Source organism: Sturnira hondurensis, unplaced genomic scaffold (assembly GCF_014824575.4).
Source record: "Sturnira hondurensis isolate 20B ecotype Veracruz unplaced genomic scaffold, ASM1482457v3 Scaffold0014104, whole genome shotgun sequence".
NCBI classification, from domain to species: domain Eukaryota; kingdom Metazoa; phylum Chordata; class Mammalia; order Chiroptera; family Phyllostomidae; genus Sturnira; species Sturnira hondurensis.
The window spans coordinates 67,012-90,818 of NW_028086735.1; the positions used below are offsets into that span (position 1 = coordinate 67,012).

General features: G+C 37.2%; 2 protein-coding genes across 2 annotated transcripts; both read left to right on the top strand.

The window, feature by feature from the left end:
- Positions 1–572: 572 nt before the first annotated feature.
- Positions 573–1,633, top strand: LOC118998420 (olfactory receptor 4S2-like). Its single transcript, XM_037062624.1, has one exon. The coding sequence runs from the start codon at positions 606–608 to the stop codon at positions 1,542–1,544; it is 939 nt and encodes a 312-aa protein (XP_036918519.1). The 5' UTR covers positions 573–605; the 3' UTR covers positions 1,545–1,633.
- Positions 1,634–15,525: 13,892 nt separating this feature from the next.
- Positions 15,526–16,455, top strand: LOC118998421 (olfactory receptor 4M1). Its single transcript, XM_037062625.1, has one exon. The coding sequence runs from the start codon at positions 15,526–15,528 to the stop codon at positions 16,453–16,455; it is 930 nt and encodes a 309-aa protein (XP_036918520.1).
- The last annotated feature ends 7,352 nt before the right edge of the window (positions 16,456–23,807 follow it).

A 23,807-nucleotide genomic window follows, 5' to 3' on the forward strand; every position in this document is an offset into this window, starting at 1 on the left:
GTATTAAAATTCCAACCTAATTTAGAAACTAGAAATGGAGTATTTATTATTTGATTGGATAGAATGTTAGTTTTTTAAAATTTTGTTTCTCTCTCTTTGATATATAAAATATCAAAAAAGATTTAGCTAGGAATTTTAGAGATCATATCTCAGATGCTGAATTTTTGCTTTTACCTCCAGCTTCAAAATTACTGTATCCATTTAATAATTAATTAAATTTTTTTTATCCCAAAGAGAATTTCTGATAGAAGAGAAAGAGGAGAGAGGGAGAGAGAGAGATAATCCGAAAAAAAAAACCCTACATTAAACTTAGTAGGAAAATTCATATTCTCTAGGTTCTTGGTTGGGAGAAAGGAACTATAGGTCTGAATGTAACAGAAAATCAAATGTAAGTCAATTATGTGGTAAGAAAAATAATGAGAAAAATATCCATTAACTATATTCAAGAAATATGAGTGATTTTCTCTCCTATATTTAGCAACACATATATTCTAACAAGACTGTTCTTGTTAAGTTAAGTTTTACCACACTTAAAATGGTTTATAAACATTTCTTTATTTTTGCAGAGAACCAAAGCCACTACACCACTTCCTACCTGGGGCCACATGGAAGTGGCCAGCAATGTCACTGAGTTTATATTCCTAGGACTTTCCCAAGATCCTGAAATGCAATTGATGTTCTTCTTCCTATTCCTCCTCTTCTACATTGTGATCATGGTGGGAAATATGCTCATTTTGCTTACAGTCCTCTCTGTTGCCTGGCTCCAAACCCCCATGTATTTCTTCCTCAGTAACCTGTCCTTTGTGGACATTGCCTATTCCTCAGCCACCGCACCCAAGATGATTGCAGACTTCATTTCTGACAAAAAGACTATTTCCTATTGGGGCTGTGTAACTCAGATGTTTACCTTCCACTTTTTTGGTTGTGCTGAGATGTTTGTTCTGACTGTCATGGCTTTTGACCGGTATGCCGCCATTTGCCAACCTCTCCGTTACACCACCATCATGAGTGCCAACACTTGTGTTGTGCTGGTCTCGCTGTCCGGGATAGGAGCCCTGGGCCATTCCTTAGTTCAGACCGTCCTGACCTTTCAGCTGCCCTTCTGCAATGCTCAGGTCATTGACCACTACTTTTGTGATGTCCACCCAGTTCTGAAACTCGCCTGTGCTGATACAACCCTCGTAAATATGTCGGTGGTTGCCAATAGTGGTCTCATTTCCCTGGGGTGTTTCCTCATTCTTCTGGCCTCCTACACTGTCATTCTATTGAGTCTTCGGAAGCGATCTTCAGAGAGCCGGCGCAAGGCTCTCTCTACCTGTGGGTCTCATTTTACTGTAGTAACTTTCTTTTTTGTCCCTTGTATCTTTATTTATATCCGCCCATCCACTACTTTCCCACTGGATAAGGCTGTATCTGTGTTTTATACCACCATCACCCCAATGCTAAACCCCCTCATCTATACTCTGAGGAATGAGGATGTAAAGCAAGCTGTGAAATGGCTATGGAATCACAAGGTCTCCCGGAGGGAAAAGCAGAGTGGATAGATTGTCAGAAGTGCAAAGTCAGAAAACTAGCTAATACCTTCAGTCACCCCTAACTTATTAATAGTTTTAAAATAGGGAGGGGAGAGTAATAGGGGGGAAATGGGGACAACTGTAATTGAACAATAAAATAAATAGTCTCTAAAATTCAATCATTTCATACTTTTAGTTTAACAGGATACTCTGAGGAGATTTCATTTCTCTGCCTTTAAGTGGATAAACTTAAATCTTTTTATGTTACGAAGGTATATCTTCTCTTCTAGAGTGGGAGAGTAAACACTCCTAGTTCAGTATCTCATTTAGATCCCCTCAATTCAAAAGAGTCCCAGCACTCTTTAGCTATCATTTAACGATTTAGAATAGGTTTACGAGAGAAATAGGCATATATCTCTGAGTAATCAGAATATTTTTTCTAAAAACAGAAGTCCAACTTCCCAGGAGCTGTCTTCTCATTCTCTCTCTCTCTCTCCCGCACCCCCCCCCCAGGCTTTTGTCATAAATATTGCATAATCTAGTAGGGCAAATAGATTCATAAGGAGATAATTGTAACAATATAACAAATGCAGAAAATGCAGACATAGAAATACACACTGCATACTAGGAAGGGGTTAATTTAAACTGACAAACTGCATAATGATGGTTTCTGTACCAGGTGGGGAGTGTAGAAAAGAACATTTTACATATTTTGATCTTGAGCAATCTTTGTTAGTGATCCTATTGAAGAACTGAAATATTCTATATCACTCCAGTGTTATATTATTTTTACTGAAAATAATCTTATTTATTTATTTAAAAATTCTTATTGTGTTTTTTCATTACCACTTAACCCCTTTATACCCTCCTCTCCCCTACACTCACCACACTATTGTCCATGAGTCCTTTTTCCTTTTTGCCCAATCTCTCCACCTCCTAACCTTCCTCCACCTACTCATCCTGCTCTTGATCCATGAGTCTGTCCCCATTTTCCTTGTTAGTTCAGTTTGTTAATTAGATTCCACATATAAGCATAATCATATGATATTTGTCTTTCTCTGACTGGCTTATTTCACTTAGCATAATGTTCTCTAGGTCCATCCATGCTGTTACAGAGGGTAAGATTTTCTTTTTTTTTACGGCTGAGTAGTAGTATTCCACTACCTAAATGTCCCATAGTTGTTTTATCTACTCATCCATTGATGGACATCTGGGATGCTTCCATATCTTGGTTATTATAAATAACACTGCAATGAACATAGGGGTGCTTATGTTCTTTCAAATTAGTGTTTCAGGCATTTTTTCAATACATGGAGCAGAATAATTAGAGCAACCAAAAGATTTTACATTCGAAGTACTGAAATGACTGAGTCAGAGAGATGTATTTCTATTATAAATTTTTAGTTAAAATTATTTCTTTAAAAAATGTTTACTAATCATTTTATTAATCAAAATAGATTAATTACATATACCATTAATATTCAGGGACAAAATGGGTTAAGCACATTTTTTTTCTTGTGTTCTTAGTAAAGTTGGAATGCAGCTGGGTATTCTCAGCTCTTCAGAAAAGGCATTATTTTTTTGTCCTGAGGCAGTTTTCAGATCTTATTTTATGGCATATCTTTCAAGAAGTCTGCCCTGATTATTTTCATCCAACATTTGCTTTCTGTAAGCTTTAAGAATTCCTGTATATGCCCTGGCTGGTGTGGCTCAGGGGATTGAGCACCAGACTGCAAACCAAAGGGTCATCTGTTTGGTTCTCAGTCAGCGCATATGTTTGGGTTGCAGGCCAGGTCCCCAGTAGTGGGGGTGTGAGAGACAACCACACAGTGGTGTTTCTCTCCCCCACCTCTGTCTATACATAAATAAATAAATAAATAAATAAATAAATAAAATATTTTTAAAAACATAGAAAGGGAGAGAAAAAAAAGGATCTTCTACCCTTTGCAACAGCATGGTTGGAAAATGGAAAACATTATGCTGAGTGAAATAAGCCAGGTGTTAAAAGACAAATACCATATGATCTCACCTTCAACAGGAAACTAAACAACAAAACAAATAAGCAAGCAAAATATAACCAAAGACACTGTTTTCTGGTTTTGGTTTTTAATGGATTTTTATCTCATTTCCCTATATTGAGGATATAAATAACACATCTCTTCTTTTTATTCCCTATTTATGGCACAGAGCTGGCACAGATGCACAGTAGATGCTTGTGACAGTCTGCTGCCTGTCACCCCAACAACCATTGTTCTTTTTTACCCTAGTAACAGAGACTCGACATTATTTATGGTGACCCCACTAAAATATTGCATTTACCCTCCTTTGCAGCATGGGGTAGACGATATGATATTAACAGTGGCTGGTGAGTGGAACTTTTGAAAACTCTTTAAAATGAATAATCTGCCCCTTCAACCTTTCCATATGCAATCACCATTTTGTTGCACTTTCCTAAAGCTATTTTTTACATTGCCTTTTCCCCACAAAAAAGAATGTTTTATCCTCATTTTAAATACCTAATTTAAAAATAAATACAAATGCACTGAAATTATATTTAAAATTGCAGGGTACATTAGTTTTCCTTTTTATTAATTTATTGGGGTGCCATTGGTTAATACAGTTATATAGGTTTTAAGTGTATGATTCTATAATAACCTGTTAAATAAATGTAATAAATAAACAAATAATTTATTTAAGAAATAAATAATTATTTATTAATTTATTAAATAAATAAATAAATGTAATACACAATGTGTATTGCATTGTGTGCCAACCACCCAAACTCAGATCTTCTTCTGTTACTATTTATTTGACTCCTTTTACCCTTTACCATGCCCCCACTCCCTTAGTTATTCTTTTTATTCCTAAGAATTAAAAAAATGGTAATAGTAATAATAATAACAAAAGGTGGGAACGTTTAGACTCCCTCAATAAGAAAATGAGACTGATGTTAGATTCAGATAAAAGATTCCAACAAATGTTTGGAAAAGAGCAGACAAAAGCATGGTAACTGATTTGGCAGAGTAGGGAAGGCTAACTCTAAATTACCAACTGAGAGGAATACTAAGGAGAAATACAAAGGCTTCTCTCCCAGAATCTCTGACATGTTTAGGATGCTAGGACACCATATAAGAAAGATGATGGGGTTCATGGCCAGTAATAGAGAGATTAAGAGAAATGAATGGTTCCACCTTCTATTCTCTCTTTCCACCCTTCCCTCCCAGATGCTCACACAGGCATATGCTTCACAAACAGAGTGTTGACATCTTTGCATTAAGAAATTGAATGATATTAGAGAAAAGTCTTTCAGATTCTGCCTTTGGAGACCACAAATGAAATGGCTGCCTATCTCTGGAACCTCTTTCAGAGAACATTTGGAAGGGCAAGAGAATGATTATTCAGGTTTTCTGACCTAAGGCAGCTCCCATGAATTCATCAATTGATCTCCATTTTATGAAGCAGCATGCCATATGTTAAAATCTAGTTTGATTTAAAAAATAATTCAACATTTTCTTATAATTAATGTTTATTCTCATTAGAATTTAGAATATATTATTTATTAATCTTAATAACACTTTCATTTTTCCCATTATTTATGCCACTAATATGCACCAGACTCTGTTCCAGGCATATGGCATATGTTTTCTATATGCTCTTAGCATCTCTAGTTTCCAGATACAAAAAACTAAGTTCCAAGAGTTAGGAACTTACCCAAGGAAATGGAGTTAGGAAGCCTTCTAAATAAAAGAGCAGTAGGAAAGAAACCATGATTTTCTACTGTTTTTATGATTATCTGGTAGATTTATACATAAATTGACACTTTCATTGTTTGTGTACCTTTATGTGCATTTAATAAAAATTGAGGGGAACCTGACCTGAATTGGAGTTTTTCAGTCATTTTAAAACTGAATATAATATCACTGATGAATATAGATGCTAAAATCCTCAATAAAATATTGGCAAATTGCATTTGACAATACATCAAAAAGATCATACACCATGACCAAGTGGGATTCATCCCAGGAATGCAAGGATGCTTCAATATTCACAAATCAGTAAATGTAATACATCACATAAACAAAAGCAAACACAAAAACCACATGATCATATTCATAGATGCAGAAAAAGCTTTTGATAAGGCACAGCACCCATTTATGATACAGGCACTCAGAAAAATGGGAATAGAGGGAACATTCCTCAATATAATAAAGGCCATACATGAAAGACCTACAGCCAACATCATACATACTCAATGGGTGAAAATTAAAATCTCTCCCACCAAGATCAGGAAAGAGACAAGGTTGTCCACTTTCACCACTTCTATTCAATATAGTATTGGAAGTTCTAGCCACAGTGATCAGACAAGAAAAGGAAATAAAAGGCATCCAAATCAGAAAGGAGGAAACAAAACTGGCATTGTTTGCAGATGACATGATAGTGTACATGGAAAATCCTATAGCCTCTACCAAAAAACTGCTCAAAATAATAAATGAATTTGGCAAAACAGCAGGTTACAGAGTCAATATCCAGAAATCAAAGGCATTTCTGTATACTAACAGTGAAACAGCAGAAGCTGAAATCAAGAAAAAAATCCCACTCAATATAGCAAAAACAAAAATAAAATATCTGGGAATAAACCTAACCAAGGAGGGAAAAGACCTCTTTATAGAAAACTACACAACACTGAAGAAAGGAATCAAGGAAGACACAAACAAATGGAAACATATACTGTGTTCATGGATTGGAAGAATTAACATCATCAAAATGTCCATACTACACAAAGCAATTTACAGATTCAATGCAATACCTATCAAAGTACCAATGGCATATTTCACAGACATAGAACAAACACTTCAAAAATTTATATGGAACCATAAACCACCCCGAACAGCAGCTGCAATTTTGAGAAAGAAGAGCAAAGTCGGAGGGATCACAATACCTGATATAAAACTATATTACAAGGCCACTGTAATTAAAACAGCCTGGTACTGGCATAAAAATAGGCACATAGACCAATGGAACAGAAAAGAGAGCTCAAGATATAAACCCAAGTCTGTATGGGCAACTAATATTTGACAAAGGGGGCAGTAATATAAAATGGAGTAAAGATAGCCTCTTCAACAAATGGTGTTGGGAGAACTGGACAGCTACATGCAAAAAAATGAAACTTGAGCACCAACTCACACCATACACCAAAGTAAATTTAAGGTGGATAAAAGACTTAAATATAAGCTGTGACACCATTAAAATCCTAGAGGAGAGCATTGGCAGGAAAATCTCAGATATTTCACGCAGCAACATTTTTACTGATATCTCCCCTAGAGCAAGGGACATAAAGGAAAGAATAAACAAATGGGATGTCCTCAAAATTAAAAGCTTCTGCATGGCTAAAGAAAACAGTATCAAGATAAAAAGAGAAGCAACTGTTTGGGAAAATATATTTGCCAATGATACCTCAGACAAAGGTTTAATCTCCAAAATATACAAAGAACTCACAGGACTCTACCCAAAGAAGATGAGCAACCTAATTAAAAACTGGGCAAAGGACTTGAACAGACACTTCTCCAAGGAGGACATACAGAGGATCCAGAGACACATGAAAAGATGCTCAATATGGCTAGCTATCAGATGCAAATTAAAACCACAATGAGATACCATTTTACACCAGTCAGAATAGCTATCATAAACAAAGAAACAAATAACCAAATGTTGGAGAGGTTGTGGGGAAAAGGGGACCCTAGTTCACTGTTGGTGGGATTTCAGACGGGATTGCAGACTGATTACAACCCCTATGGAAAACAGCATGCAATTTTCTAAGAAACTAAAAATGAATGTGCCTTTTGACCCAGCAATTCCACTGTTAGGAGTATATCCTAAGAACCCTAAAACACCAATCCAAAAGAACCTATGCACCCCAATGTTCATAGCAGCACAATTCACGATAGCCAAGAGTTGGAAGCAACCTATATGCCCATCGGTAAATGACTGGATCAAAAAACTATGGTACACTTACACAATGGAATTCTATGCAGCAGAAAGGAAGAAGGAGCTCCTACCCTTTCCAACATCATAGATGGAACTGGAAAGCATTGTGCTGAGTGAAATAAGCCAGGTGGTGAAAGACCAATACCATATGATCTCACCTTTAACAGGATTCTAACCAACAAAACAAACAAGCAAGCAAAATGTAACCAAAGACACTGAAATACAGAATGTGCTGACAGGGTCCAGAGGGGAGAGAATTTTAGAGGAAAAGAAGAAGGATGCCTTCTTCCTATGTGCCTTTGCTATTTCCCATAACTTTTGGGTTGTTGTGAGTTCATTTTCATTTGTTTGCAGAAACTTTTTGATTTCTTCCCTAATTTCAATCTTGACCCATTTGTTGTTTAATAGCATACCATTCAGTCTCCATGATTTTGGGTGTTTTGTTTTTTCCTGTGGGGTTAGTTTCCAATTTCAATCCCTTGTCATCAGAGAAAATGCTTGGTATGATTTCTATTTTCTTGAATTTGTTGAGACTCATTTTGTGTCCTATCATGTGGTCCATCTTTGAAAATATTCCATGTGCATTTGAAAAGAATGTGTATTTAGCTTCTTTGGGTGGAAGGCCCTATATATATCAGTTAGGTCCATTTCATCTAGGGTGTCATTTAATGTGCAATATCTTTGTTGATGTTTTGTTTGGAAGATCTGTCCATTTTTGACAGTGGGGTGTTAAAATCCCCTACTATAATTGTGTTGCTGTCAATATCTTTCTTGAGGTCCTCTAGGATTTTCTGTATATATTTGGGTGCTCCTATCTTGGGTTCACATATATTTACTGTGTTAATGTCTTCTTGGTGGATTCTTCCCTTGAGTATTATGAAATGACCTTCTGGGTCTCTCTCTATGGCCCCTTTTTTGAAGATTGCTACCCTGGCTTTTTTTTCTTGTCCACTTGCTTGGAAAATTTGTCTCTAGCCTTTCACTTTTAGTCTGTGATGGTCTTTTGATCTGAGGTGGGTCTCTTGTAGGCAGCATATGTGTGGGTCATGCTTTCTTATCCATTCAGCTATTCTATGTCTCTTAATTGGTGCATTTAGTCCATTTACATTTAAGGTTATTATTGAAAGGTACTTAGTCATTGCCATTTATGTACCTGTGTTCCTCCCCATCTCTCTCTTTTCCTTCCTTTCTTTAAAGCAGCCCTTTTAGTAATTCTTGTAGAGCTGGTTTGGTGGAGGCATATTCTTTTAGACTTCTTTTGTCTTGGAAGCTCTTTATTTGGCCTTCTATCTTGATTGAGAGCCTTGCTGGGTAAAGTATCCTTGGTTGTAGGCCTCTGTTTCTCATTACTTCGAATATTTCTTGCCATTCTCTTCTTGCTTGGAATGTTTCCATTGAGAAGTCAATAGGCAAACTTATTGGGGCTCCCTTTTATGTTACTTCCTTTTTCTCCCTTGTTGCTTTTAGGATTCTCTCTTTGTCTTGGAGTTTTGCCATTTTAATGATGATGTGTCTTGCAGTAGGCCTCTTTGGGTTCCACCTGCTGGGGACTCTCTGTGGTTCCTGGATTCGTGTGACTTTTTCTCTCATCAAATTAGGAAAGTTTCCATTGTTATTCTTTCGAATACGTTTTCTATATCTTTTTCTTCTTCCTCTCCTTCTGGTATTCCTATTATTTGGATATTATTATGTTTCATATTGTCTTGCATTTCTTTTAATCCCTCCTCATTCTTTCTGTGTCTCTTTTCCTTTACTTGCTCTGTCTGGGAGATTCTTTTTACTCTGTCCTCTAACTCACTGATGCAGTTTTCTGCCTCATCGATCCTGCTTTTCATACCTTCTACTGTGTTCTTCAGTTCAGAAATTGTATTCTTTATTTCCTTTTGGCCTTTGCTGGTGTTTTCTGTTTCCTTTTTCATGTTGATATAGTTTGCGGAGAGTTCATTGTAGCTCCCCTGTGGTTTCTGGTAGCTCGTTGTAAGCTGTTTGAATTCCTGATAGCCGGTGCTTTGAAAAGACTTCCTCCTTTTCTTTCATTTGGGAATTGTTTCTATGTCTTCCCATTTTTTGTGATACTCTTCTTGTTGGCCTCAGCTTCTTAAATTGATCTGTTCTGGTTCCCTGGGTTTATGGTGTGAACTTCTGTGGTAGAATACCTGTGAAATTCAGTGGTACCGTCTCCTGCAGGTGTCTTGATGTTCTCCACTTCAACCTACTTTTGTGTGTGTGTGATCAATTGGAGGGGGAGGCAAAATGGTTTATGATAGCAGAAGAGTATTTTATCTTATTTACCGTCATAGTTGGTGGAGAAGAAATAGACAATCTTTAGGCTATGTATAGAGTTAACCATAGTCTTCGACTCAGCTTGCCACTTATAAGAAAGGATGGACAGAAGATAAGTCTTTTGTCGGGAAGAGAAGGCTTGTGAGTTGTATCTAGAAAGTAGTGTGGTTGCGGGTGGCCAGATTTTGAGGTAAGGTAAGAGTATAAGTTAGTAACTAGGTTTAGCATATGAGCAAATAGGGTTAATCACTACAGTAATAGAATTCAAGAACCTGTAAGGTGGTCTAAGGTCCAAGAGATGCGTTGTGAAGTATGAACCATTGAATAGAACAGCTATTATTTACAATAATATTAGAGCAACATTCACGTGATAGACTCTATGTGATCTGTCTGAATGGGGATTATGGAGCTTGGGTAGTATGCCAAAGTAAAGCAAGTGGCATAAAGTATAGAAAATTAGCAATACGTTGTGGGGGAAAGAGCAGGGGAAACCTGTCTAATAGTACAATATAAGCAGCCAGGACTAAGAGACCTGTACAGAAAGGGGAGGAATACAAAGATATTATTAAAATAAAGAAGAAGTGAGAATAATGCAAAAAATAATAATAATAATACACGTATGCAGCAACTTGAGGCTTCTCTGCTATAGCAAAGTGAAATTTGTCTCTGTGTCACTATTGTTGAGATGCCCCCTCTTTAGGTCCCACTATGGTCCTTTTGCAGTTCCCAGTTATTTGTGTCTCTTGTGGATAAAAGAAAACTAAGCAACAAACAAACAAACGATCCAACATGCACACACACACACACACACACACACACAAAAGTCAGGAGAAAGGAGGAATAAGGGAAAATTTTGGGAAGAAAGGAAGAAGAACTAAAACCCGACAAAAAGAAAAATGAGGAACAAAGTATTGAAAGAAAGAGCAACAATACAGTTAAAAAATATAAGATTACTTAGAAAAGAAGTTGCAAAACAAACAAACAAACAAAAAACCTTCCTTTGTCGGTTTCAAACTGTCCAAACCGGTTTTTCTGGTTGCAGCAGGACCTCTCTGCGGGCTGGGATGCAGGCTCGCACCCTCAGCATGCTTGCGCACTCAGGCTACTGGGTTGGGATGTGGGCGTCCACACCCCCATCAGGCTGCCTGGGGCCCCAGGTATCTGGCACTGTCCTTCCCAGTCCTGCTGCAGGACCCAGGTGTTCCTGCCTCTCCCCTGGAAGGCCGCTGGGCTGGTTGGGCCGTGAAGCAAGTTGCTGTTGCAGAAAACCTCAGTTCACTTTCCAATAGAGACTTACTTCTCCACAAAGCCTGCCTCTCAGCCCAGCCCAATCCCCAAAAGACCGGGCAACGACAGTGTCCTTCTAAAATCCCCTGGGCTGGCGGACTGGTGGGCTGGTGACCACAGAGTCTGCAGTTGAACAGGGCCCTCCGCCCCTCCGACCCTTTATGTAAACTTAAGCCCACAGGTTTCTGCCGGGTATTGCCCAGCCTTGCCTAGATGGGGAGGGAAGGAGTCAGTTCTCTCCCACAGACCCTGTAGCAGGCCCACAGCTCCCACGGCTCCCACGGAGTCTGTTGTAGACCCACCGGGTGCCAGGCTTCCAGAGTTCCCTTGGCCACAGGCGCCCCAGCACTGGACCCAGACCAGGGCCTTTGTTTCCCACCGATGCCGCCCGCCGAGATCCCCCGCAGCTTCACGTCGGTATTCATGCACTGGCGGAGGTCGCCTGCTGCCTCCTATTGTCTGCACTCAAGTATCAGGCCATGGGTGCAGCCCGCGGCGGGCGTAGCCCACTGCCATGGAGGCCGCGGAGGCCACGGAGGCCGCGGGCGCCACAGCTTTTTTCCTCACTAGCTTTCTGGAGTCCTCCCCGACCTGCAGCTGTCTGGTTTCTCCGTCACACTCTCTGGTCTCTTATTTTCATAAATGCTGGGGAGTTGTTGGTTGACTATGTACTTCTTCAGTAGATCTGCCTGGATTTTCTACCAGGTGCACGGGAGCTGGATTCCGTCCGTGCTACTCTGTCACCATCTTAATCTCTCTCCGAATTACTTCTCTCTTGTTCATCATTGTATGGCTGTGCCTCACATGTAATAGATAATCACTAAACACATGTAGAAGTCATTGAATAAAACAAATATTAAGGAGTTGTTACTAAAGGCCTTTATTACAAACATGTGCAAACAGTTCGAACAATTTATATAGTTTTAATATTAGATTTGGAAAATTTTCCATTTATCTAAGGATCCAACATCTCTAAGTGACACTGTCCTTTGGGACTGTAGAATTGGAAATGTGCATCATACTGTAGAGGGCATATCACACATCATAATATTTTTCACTCTTAATCCAAGGAAATGAGCCATTTTCCTTACTTGTTTTAGGCAATTCAAATGTTGTATTTCTATGCTCCTCGGATGAAGCACACAGAAACTTTTAAATTATTCCCTCAGGTTTTGATTCCCAGCTGGCTGGACCTGGCCTCCAGAGAAATGATCTTCTGTCACAATCTGCAGTCCCCGTTAGCTCACTGTTACATCAGGAAAGAAACTGATATATACCAAAAGAGAAGCCAAAGCTTTCTGTATGGATGAAGGAAGAGGCAACTTCTACCCTCTCTATTGTCCCAGATTACACCCAGACTGGCACCAGTAATTGGTAGGTGGAAGAATAGGGTTTAATATTTACACCAACCACTCTATTTGGGGGCAACGGGATGAATATAACAATGGGAATACCGATGTAACTCAGTCAGAGGATAGTGGTAAGAAGCAGAAAGACTCCAGTAAGGAAAGTTGTTAGAAAAATATAGTGATAGGCCCTGGCTGGTGTGGCTCAGTGGATTAAGCACCTACCCATGAACCAAAAGGTTGCCAGTTCAATTACCAGTGAGGACACATGTCTGGCTTGCAGGCCAGATGCCCAGTTAGGGGCATGAGAGGCAACCAATCAATGTATTTTTCACACATTGATGTTTCTCTCTCTCTCTTTCTCCCTTCCCCTTTCTCTAAAAGTTAATAAATAGAATATTAAAAAAAGAAATATAGTAATAGTGTAGATGATCGATACCTATTTCTTTTTTTGCTTGATCCCCACAATTAAATTATTTAAACTCAAGACTGAAAAGAGCATGGAGAAGACATTTGGGTCACCTCATACTTACAGGATAAACCATTTTTACACAATCTCAGAGAAGGTTGTCCTGATTTATGGGTCTCCAGAGAGCCAAATCATTAAAATAACTTTAAAATCTTTAATCCTGTCACTCTTGAAATGAGGTCAGGAAAATCCTGATGATGCTTTTTTTCAGGATGCCCACCATGAAGCAGGGTGGGGAGACAGGGCCTGAGATGTTTCATTGTGAGGGAATTGGAGTTACTGGTAGTAATAAGTTTGGAAATGAATAAGAAAAAAGTTAAAAGCAAAGAGGCTCTTGTTTGAAATTAGTATGGGTAGAATAGGTATTTTAAAAAGAGAATTCCATGAAACAAAATTAAGAATCATGAGGCAGTCAGAAAACACTAAGTGAGCTATAAAACAATTAGATCTGGAAGGATTTGACGTTTTTTCTACAAGTCATTAATTAATTAATATATTTATTCACTTGAAAATCCTTCCTTCCTCCCTTCCTTCCTTCCTTCCTTCCTTCCTTCCTTCCTTCCTTCCTTCCTTCCTTCCTTCCCTCCTTCCTTCTTTCCTCCAATAAGTGCAAATTAAGGATCCAATGTTCCAGGAGCTATCTTAGGCACTAGATAGGTATATAAGTGAGATGTACTTCATGACCTCAGTTGCTTAGAGTTTCTGTTTTATTTTGGCCAAAGCACAAACTGAAAGATTACAATTCGATGAGTAAAATTTTTATTGGAGACGTAAACAGATCACTACTATGGGAGCCCAAATTTTTATGGTGCTTATTAGAAATTATTCACACAAAATTTCAAGAATTTTTGAAAAAAGTTCTCATGAAAATAACTGAAGGATTTAATAACAACAATTTATCAACACTCCCATAGAACTGTAGTCTTGAGAAAATGAGAGGAGATTATATTTGAAAGTCAGATGTGCTTGTCTTCTTCTCTAAGCTATTTCTTAAACTTGCTCTTACTCATCTAGGCCCAAAGATAGTAGTAATTGGGGATAGGGTGGGAATAAAGAAGTATAAACAAATATTAAAGGGTAAGACTTTAGAAATCTTATATTAGGATGATGATTTCTCTTTTAAATTTGACACTTTTGCAAGGAAATATAATAACAGCAATAACAACAATAATAATTTAAGCAAGTGCAAGCTACGTATAAGGCATTTTTCTGAGTTTTACAGGCATTGGCTCATTAATCCTTAGAATAATAACTACGATATAGGTACTGTTATTTTCTCCGTTGCACTGATGGGGCACATTAAGGCAGAGAAAAGTGAGTTGCTCGAGGTCACCACTGTTATAACCGGGGGCTCATGCTTCATATCTATGTCTACAATAAGAGAAATGCTCAACCAGCAAATAATCCTCACAAGTCTCAGATTGAGATCAGCCCTTCTCTCATCCTAATGCTTTCTTCTTGTGTAGTATATTGTGGGCAACAGTTTATAGCAAATCAAGATAATTACTATATCTTTGTATTTTCTGCTAGTGGTGTATTGTATTCTCAGCAGTTAGAAAATAGTACATACTCCTTAAATATTTGTTAAATAAAAAGATGACTAATTTACAGAAGTGTCACAGAAGCTATATGAGGATGTCTGGAAAAAGTCCAGCCATTGTTAATATAATGAGAATGGTTTGTGTGACACCCATGTAACCTGGCAGCCAAGGAGAGTGGACTGGAATGTGCATGCATGAACAATGATGAGTTCACTGTACTAGTCAGTGGGGGCAGTAGATGATGTTAAGTGAGCATGTGTACTCTGTGGCCATCCCATTCAAAATGACTGAGTGAGTAGAGCAAGTAATCTTCACCAAACTTTGCATTAAGCTTGGGCGTTCCTCTACAGAAACTATTCAGATGATTCAGAAGGTCACAAGTATGGGCAACTGGTGATTGGCAGCTTCATCACGACAATGTGCCCACTCATGCATCATGTCTCATGTGAAGTTGTTTGGCAAAACATCAAATCACCCACGTGACTCAACCCCCTACAGCCCAGATTTGTGCCCTGTGACTTCTGACTTTTCCTCAAACTAAAATCGCCTTTGAAAGGGAAGATATTTCAGACCATTGATGAAATTCAGGAAAATATGATGGGGCAGTTGATGAAAATTGGGAGAGGTGTGTGAGGATCCAAGGTGCCTACTTTGAAGGGGACTGAGGCATCATTGTCCTATGAACAATGTTTCTGGTATCTTGTATCTCCAGTAAATATCTCTATTTTTCATATTACATGGCTGGATACCTTCTGGATAGACTTCATATGTTTTGGGATAAAACTTTCAGTGCCACGTGTGAAGATTTGCACTAAATCACAAATGCAGGCTATGGTCAGAATTATGTATGTTTGCCAATAATTCAGGCCATGGTCGTGTTCATGAAGGAATTCTATATGTTAGTTAGTTCTTCATTGAACAAGCAGCATATCTTGGCTTACCAAACATAAAATGGGGCAACCAAATGTATCTAATGCAATCTCTTAATGACAGAAAATATCTAATGATTTTGAAAGCAGTATATAATTCTAGTTAAATGTTATTTGGGGTAATTATAATTTCTTTATTTTTCATAGATATATTGTTTAAAAAGTGAAGAAATGGAACCTGCAAATTATACTAGGGTGACAGAATTTGTTCTCACTGGCCTATCACAGACTCGGGAGGTACAACTAGTCCTATTCGCTGTATTTCTATTCTTCTATTTGTTCATTCTTCCAGGAAATATTCTTATTATCTGCACCATCAGGCTTGACCCCCATCTGACTTCACCCATGTATTTCCTGTTGGCCAATCTGGCCTTCCTTGACATATGGTATTCCTCCATCACGGCCCCTAAAATGCTCATAGACTTTTTTGTGGAAAGGAAGAAAATTTCCTTTGGAGGATGCATCACACAGCTCTTCTTCTTGCACTTTGTTGGGGCTTCGGAGATGTTCCTACTCACGGTAATGGCCTTTGATCGCTATGCTGCTATCTGCCACCCACTCCGCTATGCTACCATCATGAATCGACGTCTCTGCTGTATTTTGGTTGCTCTTTCCTGGATGGGAGGCTTCATTCATTCCATAATACAGGTGGCTCTCATTGTTCAACTTCCCTTCTGTGGGCCCAATGAGTTAGACAGTTACTTCTGCGACATCACACAGGTTGTCCGGATTGCCTGTGTCAACACTTTCCTGGAGGAGTTAGTGATGATCTTTAGCAGTGGTCTGATCTCTGTGGTGTGTTTCATTGCTCTCCTAATGTCCTATGCTTTCCTTCTGGTTGTGCTCAGGAAACACTCAGGCTCAGGTGAGAGTACCAGCCGGGCCATGTCCACCTGCTATTCCCACATCACCATCGTGGTGCTAATGTTTGGACCATCCATCTACATTTATGCTCGCCCATTTGACTCTTTTCCCTTAGATAAAGTGGTATCTGTGTTTCACACTGTGATATTCCCTTTACTTAACCCCATCATCTACACAATGCGAAACAAGGAAGTAAAGACAGCCATGAGGAAGTTGGTCAACATAAATTTTATGTAAAGAGAAGTAAAAGACTAATGGCATATTCTATAGTTCTTCTGAAGGTCATTGTCCTAAAATAAGAAGCATTTGCAGTGGTAATAATGCTACTTTCACTACCTGCTTTCATCTGAGTTCTTAAAAATTCCACTGGGTTTTTTCCCCTCTATTTGGTGAAAAAAAAAACCCCACAAAAAATAAGATGGAAATAAATTTACACTCTCCCTGAAATTGCTGCCAGGTCAATATTAAAATTTACAATATAATAATGGTCTATTAAATATATATTTTCTATTAATTTTTTATTAAGTGACTATTCTGGAGAGGTTTTGACTGTGAGAAGAATGTGTGTTGAGATATAATAAAATAGTAGTGCAATTCATCAAAATAGTAGTGCAATAAAGAATTGCATAATTAAAAATACTATCTAATTAATATTGTTAAGACTTGGGAGGCATGCCTACTATGAATATAAAGAACTAAGTAGCAAGGATATGAATAAGAGTAGTTTTAAGTGACCAAATTAAATACTATTGTCATATTTCAACCTTAGCCCAGTGGGATGGTGTTTGGTAAACCATCTTCCTGAGACTGTAGAAATAGGTTATTTTGTACTTTATGTCTTCCTCTTGCCAGAGTTAATTAATGGTTGAAACATTTATTTAAGCCATTTCAACTGATATTTAAGGTGATAGCCATAACATATTTTGGTGGCAGAACTCAGAATTTTGTCACATCCTAGAAACAAATTTTATGAATTCAGAGCAGAGCACAGTTTGGTTGCTGGAAGAGACCCCTCTCTTTCTGGAGGAAGTCTCCAGCCAAGTAGTGGTTATTTGTTTTATTCTTACTCATTTTTTCTTTTTTAAAGAAAACAATGTTGTTCAAGCACAGTTGCCTCCACTTTCCCCCATCACTCTCCCCCACCCCACCAATCCCCACCTCCCACCCTCAATTCTACCCCCCTTTGACTTTGACCATGGGTCATTTAAACATGTTTCTTGTCAATCCTTCTTCTTTCCCCTGTTATACCCCTTCTAGCTTCTCTCTTTTTACTGTCTGTTTGTTCTTTATTTCAATGTCTCTGTTTATATTTTGCTTGTTTGCTTCTTTTGTTGATTAGGTCCCTCTTATAGGTGAGATAATATGGTATTTTTCTTTCACTGCCTGGCTTATTTCACTCAGCATAATGCTCCCCAGACCCATCCATGCTGTTGCGAAGAGTAGTAGCTCCTTTTTTCTTATTGTTGTGGAGTATCCCAGTAGTTTCTTTTCAATTTTATTTTAATTTTTTTATGTTCAGAGATCTAGTTTGCTTTTTGAAAATTATTCTTTATTTTTCATTTCTTTATTGTTGTTCAAGTACAGTTGTTCCCATTTTCACCCCACCACTCCCCAATCCCAGCCATCCTCACCCACCTCCCACTCTGATCCTACCCTGCTTTGGTTTTGTCCATGTGTCCTTTATAGATGTTCCTGAAAACCCTACCCTTTGCAACAGTGTGTATAGAACTGAAGAGCATTATGCTAAGTGAAATAAGCCAGGTGGTGAAAGACCATATTATCTCACCTTTAAGTGAAACCTAATCAACAAAAGAAACAAGCAAGCAAAATATAACCAGAGACATTGAAATAGAGAACAAACTGACAGTAACCAGAGGGGAGATTGAAAGGGATAATGGGGGAAAGGGGCTTTCAGGAACATTTATAAGGACACTAGTGGCCTTTATAGCCAGTCTCTACTTAAACCCTCCAGAGTGAAAGCAGACTTGGCGAAAATGGATTCTAGGTTGACTAAGATTGATAGACATCTAGCTGTGTGATTTTTAAAAGGACTGAAATTACCTTTTCCATTTTTGTGTATTTTCTGTGTCTGCTAATTATATCTCTCATGTTGAAATTATATCAATTTCAAGCAACATGTTGCTTTTGTTAGCACTATAATTCAGAGTTCTTTCTCATTAGATCATTTTTTAGTACCTATGGAAGAAGCTTAGATATGTTGGCTTCTATAATCCTCTAGTAAATTATTTGTTAATGATCAGTTTTCTATTCCTTGATACTACGACCCCATCTACTGGCTATGTTTTAGAATGTAAAAGATAGATGAGAATATTTGAGTTCACACAAATTTATTCACTTAACTTTTCCGTTTCAAAATGAGGGGTCTCTCCACTGAAGGACAAGAATACTGTGTGCTTTGAGCTTTAGTCTTGTATTTTATTTAAAAACATAACATGACTAGACTTGGGGGAAAGTAGATTCCTGTCAGCACCAGGAATAAGTATATGTAAGCAAATGCCAAAAACAATTTTAGGGAACTCTTTATTTATATTCTATTAATTGGGGTGGTAATTTGTGCCTGACCCACTGCATCTGCAGTACACAGAATTAAACGATGGGGCATACAGTTTGTTCTATGCTTTTGGAATTTTTCTCTATTATGACACTCTTTTATCTTTAATTTTACAGTGACTTCCCTTCAAGACCCAAAGACATTGATTAAAATTATGATTATTGAATTTTGAATTGATTTCATATTTTCTAGAAATGAATAAAATAGACTTCTCTAACATTTAACACTAGAAATGAAAAAAATATATAAAAATAAAAATACACATACATAATAAAAATGATGAGTTGTTTCTGGATTTTATGTTACCTTACTGTTATTACTCTGTATCAGAACCAGCCAGGCTTCTATTCATTTTATCACTTATCATTCATTTAGCTAAGATTAATATTCTTTGGAAAGAGACTACTGACTTAATATGCTCTTCAAACACCAGTATATTGCTTCAAAAGATATTTTTGGAAAATATTGAAGCTGGGAATAAGAAAAAAACATCAAAAATAGTAGTGCAATAAAGAATTGCATAATTAAAAATACTATCTCTAATTAATATTGGTAGAATTAACATTGGCATACTAGTGAGCAGTGACCTAGCTTGGAGGTCAAGCTAGGTCATTCTGACCTCATGGAGGACAGAACTGGTATACAGACATATCAATAGTTCTCAACTGGGGGCAATTTCAACCTCTAGGGAACATTGGCAATGTCTAGTGATATTTTAGCAGTCACAACTAGGGAATACAATTGGCATCTTGTACATAGGAGCCAGAGATATTGTTAAATATGCCCCAGTCACTCCTCAGAAATTATCTGGACCAAAATGTCAAAATTTTGAGATACTGCCTTAGACAACTAACAGGGATATAAAGCAGGCCAGTGTAGGATAAATAGGTTTTAATCTTACGTATAATCTTTTCATGCCTCTAAATAACCCTGGACCCTCAGTTATGTAGGTAAACTCTTTCTTCCAACATAACCCTTTTTTATTTTTTTCTGTTATTTCTAAATGTCTTTTAATCTTTCTTTTGTCTTTCAGTGTCTTCTATTTCTCCTTCCTTCCAAAACTGCTGTTGAGCTTCTATTTTCAATATTAGCAATATCTGGATTTAGTTATTATCTTTAGCTCCAGATAATGACTACACTTTCAATTACTCACTGATGTGCCTAAGACTTTAGAACTCAAGTTCTACTCATCTCATAGCATTTTGCTAATGTCAGTATTAACAATTCGGACTTTATTATCCAAACAAAAATAAAGTTCTGTAATTTTTAATTATTAAAATAATATGTGTTCATTAAAAACATATAAACTGTATTAAAAAACCCAACTGATACTGTCAATCACTTTCTCATCAAGGATTGAGGTTTTCCTTTAACACAGTTGGTGCTATTGGGATTTTGATGGGGATTGCATTAAATCTCATTATTGTTTTCACCATTTTAACTATGTTGATTCTTCCAATCCATGAAATTTCACTGGTTTTTGTAGGGGACTGGTTTGTCTTAGCCTGGCAAATGTGACTCAGCTCTGTATGGAAAACCTACAGATGCGAAGTGGTGGGCAGGAGCCAGATCTTCAAACCGAGTTTTCCCATGGAAATCAGGCCTAAAAAATGCATACAGATTGTTATGGCTTGCTCTTGCTAAAACTCCATCACCCTGGTTTGAAACAACAAATATGTATTGTCTATATTCAAGGTAATATCCAAAGCCTGTATGAGTTCTCCCAAGGACAGAGCTAATGAGCTCATTGTCATTCCCCTCTGCATGTTATTTTCATTTCCTTCATTGTACCTAGAATATAGACAATAATATTCTATGTGATAGATAATAAATCTCTCTATGATGTAAGACCCAGGAAAACAATAAAAGCCTGTCTAGGCAAGGGTCGGGGTGCTCCCCTCTTGAGGGAGTGGCCGAGGCACCATGAGCCCTCTTCCCTTGAGAGAGTAGTCATGTCTGTTCCCTTTTTCCACACAGGATTGTTGTCGCCTGTGCATTCCACAACAGGCAGACTCTGCGGGCCGGGGTCTGCAACAGGTTTTATAGATCAAAAGTTTATTTCTCTCTTATGCAAAACCTGTTGCTGGTTCAGGTGATTCTCCAAAACACAGAAAAGGTTATCATGAAAAATAGCAACTAAATTAGAAAGACTATTATTTAAGTGAGTAAAAATTTTTGTATTAGTCCAGAGAAATGCTACATATGACTTTTAAAATTAATTAACTGGGTGAAAAAGATGAAGGGATTAAGAAAAAACTCACAGGGGCAGACAACAGTACAGTGATTACCAGAGGAAAAGAAGAATAAGGGGATGCAGAAGAGGATATGGAGGTGTAAATGGTGATGGAAGGAGACTTGACTTGGGGTGGTGAACACACAATACAATATGCAGCTGATAAATTATAGAATTGTATACCTGAAACCTATATAATTTTATTAACCAATGTCACCCCAATAAATTCAATTAAAAAAGCAAAAGAAAAAATAAAATTTATTTCCTTAGTTTATAGCCAATGTCAAGTGCTTACGAGTCACATATAGCTGGTGGATATCATATTAGAATGCACACTTATAGAGTTTTTATTTCTTTTATGTGATAATTTTTGGATTTTTTAGGTAAATTTATAAGTCCATGAGTAATGATAAAATTAATATATATGTTTCTTTTGTCTTCTTCAACTCAGATTATAGTGATTAAAATTCTTATCTTAATTTTACCTTTATACTGTTTCTGATGATTATACTTCAATTATTTAACTACAGCTTTAATAGTATATCCTCTTGTACATTAACCAGGAAAAGCTGATGAGAAAGAGTTTCTGGGTTAGTGTACATTTAAAACTGATGTGAAAATTGACAGCTTGGCTTAATGTAAAGTCTTTGTAGTATATGTTCTTTAAATGGCTAGCTCTGGGAGAGGCAGTGTCTGCAGGGCCGACAAGGCCCTGTGATCTCTGAACATCAGAAATACAGAAAACAAAAAGGCATGATTAATACAAAACATCATATGGTGAATTGGCATAGTAACTTGAAATCTCATATATTGTTGTTGGGAATGTAAAATAGTTCAATCAATATATTATCAGGCAAATAGAACCATATATCTGTTTTATAATCCAGTAATCCTACTCGTAAGTGTTTAGCTAAGAGAAGTGAAAACACATATTCACAAAATGATTTATATTAGCTTGTTCAGTGGAAATCTTATTCATAGCCTAAGATTTGAAACAACCCAAATGCCAATAAAAAGACAAAAACAATAAAACTTTCATATTACTTACATATAAAGGAATACTATTCAGTAATAAAAAAGGAACAGGTACAGAAAATGCAACAACATGAGTGAAACTCAAAATTATAATGCTAAATTAAAAAGCCAGATAAAATAGAATACATATAATATGATTCTATTTTTATGAAATTCAAGGAAAAACAAAACAAATCTATGATGTTGGAAATTAGAAAGTAGTTACTTACTGTAGTGTTGGTTTTGGGGGAGAATGACAGGGATACAAGCAACAGTTTAGAGTGATGGAAATAATCTACATCTTGTTTGGAATAATGGTTTCTTGAGAACATGCATTTGACAGAAGTTATCAACTCCAACACTTATCTGTGCAGTTTAATGTATATAAATTATGTTTTAAGAAATATAACCAAGAATTTATTTTCATGCTTGCTTATAAGTACATGTAATTTTGAAGGACACAACAAAAATTAATGTCAACTTTCTGTTCTCAGATGTGAGGAGAAATGGATATATGGAAGTCTGAGATAGAAAGGAGAATTCTCATTGTACAAATTACATTTTTATTTTTAAAACATATTATATTATTTATTTAAAAACATATATTATTTATTCAAACATATTATATTTGTAAAACATATTATATTATTTATTCAAAACTAAATACATTAAAAAACCAAATAGATTTAAAGCAGAATGTCTTACTTCTAATCTTATATTTTCTACTTATCCACATCTTTGTAAATTGCACAACCATCCTCACAGTTATCCACTCAAAGTCCCAGGAGTTATTCTTGCTTCCTCATGTACCTCTTGTATCCAGTCCATTATCAGGTCTCCTTGACTATTTTTCCAAAATATATCTTTGGTATAATTTTTTTCCTTTGTCTCTTGTTCTACCACTCAGCCCAACCTGCCATCATCTCTTGTATGTAATACTTCAAATGCTTCCTAACTGGTCTCCTTGCTTTCACTCTTTGCCCTCTATAACCCAATTTTTAATAGTAACCAGAATAAGATTTTAAAAATGTAAATTTTATGTTTTGTAGTAGATAATGGCACTACTCTGCTTATAACTCTCAGATAGAATGAAGACAAATTGTCATTTCATCTATATCTAGCCTTTCTCTTTATCTTGCCTTAAACATGCTTCCCCTACCACCACCACATTTGCCCACTAGTATCTTGCTGTACATACTGGCCTATCTGCTTCTTTCTCCTCTTTTCTATTTGGTGCACTATCACCTTCCTGCTTCATGGCCCTTTACCAGCTCTTCTTCAGACCCTCACATAGTGGGTTTATTCTAGACATTCAGATTTCAGTTGAAATGCCATTTCCTCAGAAAAGCTCATCTACAACGGGAGCCTCTCTCCACATCTCTTTTCAGCCTATCAGCCTGTTATATTATTATCATAGCACTTACTACTATCAGATATTTTCTCTTTGGTGTGTTTGTTTATTGCTTGTTACTATGCATTAGAATGTAAAATCCCCAGGAACAGGATTTCCAGCTAAGATGGAGGCATAGGCAGACACACTGTGCCTTCTCGCACAACTAAAATAAGGACAACAACAATTTAGAAACAAAATGACAACCAGAACTGACAGAAAATTGAACTGTATGTAAGTCCCAAAACCATGGATTTAAAATAGACACATTCATCCAGACTGTGTCTGGAGGAGCAGAAATAGGCAGCTAGGCGGAGAGGGGTAGGGGCAGAAAAAGTGGTGGCACCAGGCATGCAAGGCAGCAGTTGAAAAACCCCTGG